This window comes from Canis aureus, chromosome 29 (assembly GCF_053574225.1).
Source record: "Canis aureus isolate CA01 chromosome 29, VMU_Caureus_v.1.0, whole genome shotgun sequence".
In the NCBI taxonomy this organism is placed as follows: Eukaryota; Metazoa; Chordata; class Mammalia; order Carnivora; family Canidae; genus Canis; species Canis aureus.
In genome coordinates this window covers 14,196,353-14,206,276 of record NC_135639.1, presented here as the reverse complement: position 1 = coordinate 14,206,276, position 9,924 = coordinate 14,196,353, and the positions used below count along the sequence as shown (strand labels likewise).

General features: G+C 38.9%; 1 protein-coding gene across 1 annotated transcript in view; it reads left to right on the top strand.

Moving 5' to 3' along the window:
- Nucleotides 1-1,132: 1,132 nt before the first annotated feature.
- PNLIPRP3 (pancreatic lipase related protein 3) overlaps nt 1,133-9,924 on the top strand; it is a 28,328-nt gene continuing 19,536 nt past the window's right edge. The window contains exons 1-4 of the mRNA XM_077877042.1: nt 1,133-1,187; nt 3,461-3,615; nt 8,534-8,653; nt 9,283-9,414. Coding sequence (XP_077733168.1) covers nt 1,133-1,187; nt 3,461-3,615; nt 8,534-8,653; nt 9,283-9,414 — 462 coding nt within the window. The remainder of the gene's footprint in view (nt 1,188-3,460; nt 3,616-8,533; nt 8,654-9,282; nt 9,415-9,924) is intronic.

The following is a 9,924-nucleotide window of genomic DNA, read 5'->3' as shown; positions in this document are numbered from 1 at the left end:
AACTCCAAAGCCATAAAGGAAAAGATTGATCATTTTGTTGAGTAAAATGTGAAACTTCTATAAAACAAAAATATAAACAGCAAACTAGAATATCTTTTCTCACTAGCTGACCAAAGAGGAGCAAATCTCTCTACAATTCAGAGTTTTTACAAAAAATCAGAAAAAAGTGCATAGGACACGAAGATCTCACCCACAGATGTGCAAAGGGCCAGAAATGCAAATGTATTCAAGTATTTAGGCAATTCAAGAAGTGCCAATTTAAAGGACCCTGGTAAGTTTTTAGAAGATATAGAGTATTTACAACATTCTTCATTTCAAAATCCAAACTCACTTCCATAGACTGAATAATGTATTGAGAGAGAGAGAGAGAGAGAGAGTGTGTGTGTGTGTGTGTGTGTGTGTGTATGAAGCAATGCAAAAAATAAATTCAGTTAGATATTCTAGAAAAAACAGAAGGTTATAATTAGAAAGGCATGATCCAGGGGCACCGGGGTAACTCAGTTGGTTAAGCATCCAATTCTTGATTTCTGCTCAAGTCATGATCTCGCGGTCATGAGATGGAGCCCCAAGTCAGGCTCTTGCTGAATGTAGAGTCTGCTTGAGATTCTCTCTTTCCCTCTCCCTCTGCCCCTCCCCACCAATGCTTTCTATCTCAAATAAATAAATCTTTTTTAAAAGGGCACGATCGAATGTGAACTCATTGGTCCAAATAAGAACTGGATAGATGTGTGCTTCAACAGAAAAAACAGAATAGATTCCAGGCAGGAGAAATATTGATGGAGGAGCCGTACTATACTAGGGATACATTGAAGAGGGCACATGTTTACTCTTGCAACTAGAAAAACAAAGGCACCAGAGAATCCAGGAAAATGAAAACAGCACAAGAAAATCATGATCCAAATATGGAGCAAACTAAAATGACACTGATCTTGAGCACTTCATGTCTATGAAAAGATAATTCATTTGAATATTCTCCTTTGAAAGGAATGGGAAACTGAATAAAGAGTGCAGACAAGGAAATGTAATTATAGCATGCTAGCTGGCTCTGAAAGGAAAAATATTTATCTAGTCATAATAATATAAATTCTGTTTATTGACATTCAATTTTTTGGAGCCAGCCTACAGACAAAACATGAAAGACTTAATTATGATTATAGAACAAAGTCTGAATGTTATCAACTTTGACGGTATGAAAGTCAAAGTGCAGCTGGCAAATCTTGGAAGATGGGAGGAAGACAGGCAACATGGCTTAAAACTTGTCTTGCAAAGGTAGGCAGCCAAGTTATGAGGAGTAGGAGGTATGGATCAAGAAACAGAAGATTACTGGAGCGCCTGGGGTGGCTCACTTGGTTAGGCATCCTACTCTTGATTTCAGCTCAGGTCCTGATCTCAGAGTCTTGATATTGAGCCCTGCGTTGGGCTCCATGCTGGGTAATGAAGGCTGCTTAAGATTCTCTCTCTCCTTCTTCCTCTGCCCCTCCTGCCTCTATGCACGCGTGCGCTCTCTCTCTCTCTCAAAAAAAAAAAAAAAAAAAAAAAAAGGTTACTATTTAAGTTTACAGTGAAAGCCAATTAATGAGCTAAAAATAGTGTCATAGGAGGAAGAATTGAGACAATGGACAGCAGGACCTGTAGGAGCTCTTGTCCTGAGCTTCAGGCCAGCCCTTGCCTGGCCAGCCTGGGATGCACAACCATAGTTCACCCTGTTCAGCCACTCTCAGAGAAGTGCTGTTGGTAGGGATGCTAGAGGACACTGAGGCTCCATGTGGGAGAAGGGAGGTGTTCCTTCCTATTGGCTCCTGGTTCCTGTCAGTGTTTTTCCAGCAATGACTTTTCACCCCTGCATGAACAATCATCCAATAGCAGCAGGTGGCTCCAGTTTGCAGCTGTTCTAAAAGTCTCAGAACCAGGTGCACGGTGCCCACTCACAGATGCCAGCACTAGCCATATAGTCCCCCTCTTCAGGGACCAAACCCCAGCTCTGGAGACAGCACCCCTCCCCCAGGTTAACAGCCCTTCCTCCAAGTTTCCTCATTTGAATAACTGAACCTCTTCTGTGTCTTTCACCAGCCCCCTGATAGAAGCTGCTCCCTGCAGTTGTCACATCGGAGCTACTACATGGTCCTCCTTTTTGCCTTCAATACCTGATTGATAACAATTCGTTCTATTAAACTCTCACAGTTAAAATAACCATTGTGATTTGTTTCTTGCCCTGATCTTGGCTGATCCTAACGATAGGTGGGTTAAATCCTCATTTATTATTGAAGCAAGTTAATAGATCATGTGTGACTAAAGTTAATAAATCAAACCTTGGCAGTGTAAGCACGTTATATATACATATGGGGGTAACCACCAGAAGAACTGCCGCGTCTGGAGAGAGAGCTGAGTTTGGGGGTGAGCAAGGGATATTTGATCATCTACAATTTCTTTTTAATGTACAAACACTTCTTTGATTAAAAAAATTGTTATTCCCTATTCTCTCTCTTTATATTTATTACGGAATCTCATTAAAACAATGAGATTAGGGAATGGAGAAAACGCAAACTCTCCTAAAATTTTAAAGTAAAATCCGATGGACTCAAAAGTGAAAGACTTATTCAACATTTTTTGGTAAGTGATAAAAGAAAACTCTCAAATTCAAGACTTCAAAGAGCTCCTCCGGTACTAATAGTCACAAAATGAATAAATGAAAATCAATTTAATACATAATAATAAATTGAATAAATAATAATAATTATTATTGAATAATATTATTCCTCCCTTAAACAGCAGAGAAATGAAGTTGTTTTTGACTATTAAGTGAAAAAGAAAGGCCATGTTGAAAAGGTAAATCAGTCAGTGGATGACAGAAACATTAAGACTCAGTTTCCCGAAAGCTTCTCTTTGTAGAGATGAGGTGAGCGCCAGAAGAAAGAGACTTGGTTACAACTGAATAGACCTTTGCTGTCAACTATACTCTTGGGAGACCTATGCTGGACTCTTACTCAGGCATAGTGCTAGGCTCTGGGGACTCCAAGATCCCTTTCATCAAAAACTTTCAGTCTCATAAGAAAAGGCAGGAATTCAGGGAATTCACAGTATCCCCTCTTACGTCCAGGCCCATTCACAAGGGCTGTCCTATGTAATAGTTCATTTAGTCTTCCTATTAAGACTGTAAGGTAAGTGGGATTAACTTCACTTTGCAGAGGAAGAAATGGAAACTCTTAAGGTAAAAGAATTGCCCAAAGCCAGGAATGTCTGATTCCAAAGCCACAATGCTCTCCTCTGCCACACTGTGATCTACAAAGTCATGGTCGGAAATAATATGGGAAGGGGAGAGGAGAACATATTTTAAAGAGAGTCTTCCTGAGCCAGATTTGCTTAACTTAAACGCTTATTTCAGTGAACCCTAATGGTGGGAAACACAGCCTCTCTCTGGGCCTGGTTCCTACAATACTGACACTCCATCTTTTTGCTGCAGGAAAAGAAGTTTGCTATGAAAGGGTGGGGTGCTTTAAAGATGGTTTACCATGGACTGGGACTTGGTCAAGACAGTTGGCAGGTTTGCCCTGGTCTCCAGAGGAGATAAATACTCGCTTTCTGCTCTACACTAGACATAATCCCAAAGCTTATCAGGTAAGCTCACTTGCTGCCTTCATACACAGGTTTTTCTAAAATAGAAGATGTAGCTCTAGATACAGAAGACCTAGGTTCACTAACTTACCCTGTCATAAACTACTGACTTTAAGGCAAATATTTTTATTTAGTGTTGTGAGCCAGGTTTTCTTGTCATCTTATTTGTCCTAGTATCTAAATATAAAGACTACTCTGAATCTATTGTTTCATATGAGGTAAATTTGATACTTCATTCAATTAATGTATTAATTGAGAGCCTTTCACGTGTAAGACTGTGAACAAAGTAACTATTATGTATTAAATTGAATAAACAAGATAGTATCCCAAATTTATTATATTAGGGGAAATAGGGTATATAAATAATTAACCTCTGTTGCAGCACAGATGATGACCTGTTACATAAGATACAACCAAAAGAATCTGGGAGCGTGGTGAGGAAGGACTTACCTTCCCCTTGGGGGTAGGATGGGAGCCAGGAAAGGCTTTGAGGAAGACACCTGTTTGAGGTGTGTCCTGCAGGATGGGCAGGGCTTGCATAAGCAGAGACATACAGGGAAATGACAAATGAACCAGCGTGGACAAATTCATACAGGAGAGAGCCTGCAGAGTACATCTGATGAATACAACATGTTGAGTTAGACTGGGGATGGAAAGGAAGTCCTCAAATATGGAGTTAGTTAGAAAAGTAGTTTAGAGACAAATTATATAACCCCTTCCTGGGGTCTTTGGAGTTCATCCTGTGAGCCGTGAGTCCCCCACTGGGAATTTTTAAAGAGGCTGTAGCATATTTACCCTGGTTACAGTGCACCTTCTTGACCAGATCCGGGAGAGCCTGCAGGTGATTGCCAGACCGTTTAGTACCCTGCCACCCAATATGGTAACCATGAGCTACGTAGGTATTAAAATTGAATAAAATTAAAAATTCAGTTTTTGGCTGCACCAACCACCCATCAAGTGCTCAGTAGCTCCAAGTGGCTAGTGGCTACCATTTTGGACAGTGCAAATATAGGATATTTCCACCACCACAGAAAGTTCTCTTTGAGATTGCTAGAAAACTATAGTGCAGTTTGGATCAGACTCAGAGAACTAGCCTGAGCCAGAGAATGAGCATGAGTATGACAATAGAAAACTGACATGATAAACATCATAAGCTGTCCTGAGATCTTATACATGAGTCATAGGAAGAATAATGACCCCCTTGTCAAGAAAATTTGATTGAGGATGCTGGAGAATGAGTTATATTTTGGACCAGTGAGTTTCGGGCAGGCTATCAAAAAGTTTTGTCTTATAGCTCAGTGGGCAGTCTAGAGCTGGAAAAAGAGATTCCAAAGTGTCTTAACTAGAGGTGAGAGTTGAAGCCCAAAGAGTGATATGATCTCAGAGGCAGAGGAAAAAAAAAAAAAAAAGCATGATACTAGACCCAGGTGGGGCAAGAGCATTCTCCAGAGCAAGATCATTTCCAGTCTTTTCCTGCATCTGTATAACCTTGAGGCTTACTTTCCATCAGATTTAGCCAAGATAGCCTCTGCTCTGCCTTCGCACCACACAAACAGACTCTGATTTGTAGCTGTCCACTTAATAGACACACACACACACACACACACACACACACACACACGTATGGGTACCGGGCTCTTCACTGAATATGCCATTTGCTCTGTAGATGACAGCTCTATCTAAAACAAAGAAGAAAAGTCCTACTTTTGGGTACAGAGAAGTTTACAAAGAAAGTGTACTCAAAAGTGTGATTTCTATAACTATTAAAAATCAGAGAGAGGAATATTGCTCAGTGTTAAAAAGAAATGAAATTGTGGTAGATGCTACAATATGGAAAAACCTTGAAAACATTTTTGCTAAATTAGATAAGCTAGACACAAAAGGACAAACATTGTATAATTCCCGTTACGTGAAACACCTAGAATAGTCAAATTCGTAGAGATAGAAAAGTAGCATAATAGTTACCAGGGGCTGGAGGAGGGAAAAATGGAGAGTTACTATTTAAAGATGTAGGATTTCTGGATGCCTGGGTGGCTCAGTAGTTGAACTTCTGCCTTCGGCTGAGGTCGTGATCCTGGGGTCCTTCTTCTCCCTCTGCCTATGTCTCTGCCTCTCTCTGTGTGTCTCTTGTGAATGAAAGAATAAACTCTTTAAAAAAAAAGGTGTAGGATTTCAGTTTGGAATGATAAAAAATTCAAGAGGGTTGGAGCTGATGTTTGTACAACAATACTAGTGGCTTAATGTTGCTAAATTGTGTACTTAAAAATGGTTAAGATGTTAATTTCTATATTATGTATATTTTACCACAATTTTTTTTTAATGTAAAGAGAATCTATGTTGAATACAAATGTTTCGGAGCACCTTCAGTAAGCTGGTTAGGATGTGTGTGTGCATTCAGGACTAACTATATCCCCTGGTCTTGACCCTCAATCCACTTAGGACTCATTGGTCCTTTATCCTTCTGCATAGTGGCCAGGCACTTGAACACTCGCAGAGCACAGGCACTAAAACAAGTGGTGAAGGTCAGTCTTTAGGAGAATCTGGACCATGCTAAAGGCAATGAAAAAATATCAGACACCAAGCACTCTCCTAATAAGGTGACCATAAAGGCAGTATTCCTCACATATTTTCCACTCCCTTCCATTTGGGAAAAAAAAAAAAAAAAAAACACAACAAACCAGATCTGTACCTGAATTATGCAATGGATGGAAGCCTGAGTCTTGGAGTCAGCGTGTTTTGTACCAACAGTGAGGATATAGGATAAGTCAAGGTACAGTACTAAAAACCTGAATTGCCCCAGGCTTGACTCACATGCTACACTGTGCAAATCTGACTTCGTGCATGACAAAGCAGAAGTTAACCATGCAATGTTAACATACTCTTTTCTCGGAGGGAGGAATTGTTAAAGCTAAACATGGTGCAATAAACTTGACTCTTCTGAGAGTCATAAGTCTTCCCAGCTACATTTCTGCAAGAATAAATCCAACCTGCCATCCCCCAGAGTGGCTCATACAGTCACTAGTGGTGACACATATTTTGCATAATTAGTAGTAGTCTCTGGGCCTGCAGCTTTTCTCAAGGCTGGGACATACCTAACTGGTGGCTGCTTTTGATTTACTAACAAATGAGATCACCTAGAGTGTAGTCATGCTTAGTAGAATGGGTTGATCTCAGATCAGTTAGGTTCTATGATTCCTCAACGAACATTAAAAGTAAAGGCCTGAGCACCCAGTTAAACATTGTGACCTTAACTAGCCCTTGTTGAGGGTAACCTGTTCTGTCCCAATGCCCTTGTATGGTTCTGTGCTTGTGGCAGCAGAAGCTGAGGTGTCTTCTTGGACTTGATTATATGATGTTGTTTTGAGTTTCCTGTTTTCTGGGTTAGTATGCCATTTCACAGGGGTGTGCCAGATTGAATATGAAGTGAACAAAAGTGTTTTTCTATCTTTCCTACTTTATTAAATTCTTTAAGGCTTTCATGACAGTGGAGGATGCTTTGATCCCACAATACGTGTCAGATTGCCACTTTGAAGCTTTCACAAGGCCCCATATCCAGCTATTCTCACGATGGGGAAAGATTAAAAAAAAACTTTTTCTCCCAAGACCCCTTTCCCAAATTGATTTGCTTTTTTTTTTTTTTTGACATAGAAATAGAAATATAGTTGGTGTTTAAGGAGCTCCAGCTGGAGTTGGAATTAACATCTGGATTCTTTTAGATATATATAGATGGACAAATTTTTTTGCACTTGGATTCCATTATGCAGCAGAGCAGTGCTTCCAGGAAACCCAGATACATCAGCAAATCCACATCTGCTCTGGGCCCTATCAGTATAAAACAGTATGATCAGATCCCAACTTGAGAGCTCAGTGGTGGAACATATGGCTTCAGAGAAAGACCATGTGGGTTTCAGCCCCCCACTCCAGGGCTCCTTAGCTGGAGCACTTTTGGACAAGTGACTTGATTTCTCATTTGTGCCCTCTCCTAATCTGTAGTTAGTACCTACCTCAGTGTTGTGTTAAAATTAACTACACTATAAAGTGCTTAGAACAAGTCCTGGCGCATGGGCAGATACAAGCATAACTATATAATAGTTACTGCATAAACCAACTTAAGATTCTCATCACTGCTTACTATCTCGAAGATACTTTAACTAGCCAGCAAGTTGTATGATTAATTTGCATGTTACTATTAAACACAGGTAGCTAGTAATAGGCTCTTTGTTTGAAGGCTCTTTGTTATAGGATTCACCATTGTCAAACCTGCAATTTGCTGATTAGAGTGTTCATTTTTTTTTCTCAAAATAGAATTTTGAGCATTACCTGCATTGTGCCTTTTCATTTTTCTCTTAATAACAAAATCACTTTAAATTCATAGTGTCACTTAAAGTGAGTTTGGTTGGTTATAAAAACAATCCAACAAAATACTAGAAACACAAAAGGAGATTTAAGGCAATTACATAAAATTATCTTTAATATACTATTGTACTCATGTGATGAGATCCTCACCTTTATTCCTCACTTGTAAAGTGGGGTGAACAATCTGTTTTGCCACTTTTGTAGCGTGCTTCTAAGCCTCAAATAGCACATTATTGACAACAGAGATTTACTATACAAATGTAAGGCTGATGGAAGTCCTGATTGAAACTGACCCAGCATCGTCTTATAAACCTTGCCTTAAAATCAAATACTTTTCTTTCCTTGCCTTGTGATTAAATGTGTATATTGTATTTTATAATGCATTAATAATTTCTTGGTACTTTGCAATGTGTAGCAGTAACTATTTCTTTGGTAAAAAATATATTAAAGAAGGCTGTTAAATCAAATTTAGTGGAAGACTTTTGAGCAGAGTTAGAATAATTCTACTAAACGTCAAATAATTTTGAATTATTATTTTACCTTAATCTCTTTTCACTTGAAATAGGAGATCAGTGCAGTTAATTATCTAACTATCCAAACCTCGCACTTTGGAACAGACAAGGTGACCCGCATCAACATACCTGGATGGAAATCAGATGGAAAGTGGCAGCAAGACATGTGCCATGTATGATGTGAATAAACTCTTCTTCATTCTAGTGTAAAACCTGTATATTTAACAGGAATGTACTTTGCATATATTAATGCATATTCATGGGAATTTGTCCATTCAGTTACATTGTCCCTGTCCCAAGGCCCCATTTCTGCTCACTTATTATAAATTGCATAGATTATAATGGGAGCATATTTCTTTGTAATTATTCTTTGATAAATTCTCACTTTTGATGAAAGATTGAATGATATGATAAATTTCTCACTTAAGGGAAAAAAATCTTCCAGGTTCACTCCAAGAAATTAATTTTTCTCTCTTACACTCAAGATTAATAGACTGCTAACATAGTAAGCAATTAATTATTTGTAAGGCCATATAGTAGAGTCAGATGCCTGAATTTATACCATGGTTCTACTTATCATGGTCGTGGGCAAGTTTAATTAACCTATCTGTGCTTTGGATTCCTTATTTGTAAAAGAGGATTAAATAAATCAATATAGGTAAAAGGGTTAGGACAGGACCTAGCATGCAGTAGGTTCTCAATATTTGGTAGTGTTATTTCTTATAATGGAAGCTGTTGCTCAGTCACTTTGGCTTTCTTTAATTATTATTTCTTAAATACTTATAATAAATCTTTATACCAGGCGTTACTACAAGTAGAAGATGTGAACTGCATTAACATAGACTGGATTAACGGTTCGCTGGAGTACATCCATGCTGTAAACAATCTCCGAGTTGTTGGTGCTGAGGTGGCATATTTTATTGATGTTCTCACGGTAAGAAAAGTTGCTTTTCCAAAAATCATGTTTAATTAGTTTTGCATCATAATACCAAGAATTTGGGTCTCTTTTTTTGGCTTTTTTGTTAGCTTACACGCGTTCTGAACATGTGAGATATTAATCATTCGTGTATGGTGAGCAGATAAGGGAAATTACTTCTTGGGAAAGAAGTGCCTGTGGTTCTGCAAAGCACCACTTGGTGGCAATGTCTCTTCACAGGCTCTTCACCAAATGCTTCCCCACCCTTAACCCCACCCCCAAGGTCGCTTCTAGGGTCAGCGTGTAGGACCCTCTCTCCTGCTGGTTAGTTTTCATTGCATTGTAAACCTATCCTTAATGTTTATAAACTGTTCCCATTAGACGAATGCTATTTGTTTAGAATGTGAAATACATTTTCCCACAGAAATTGGGCTCTGTGGCAGTGAATTAGTTAGGTCTACAGTCCAGTCCAGGCACAATAACCTATACATTTTCTAAAAGAATAAAATAGACTTTGCTATTTATGAG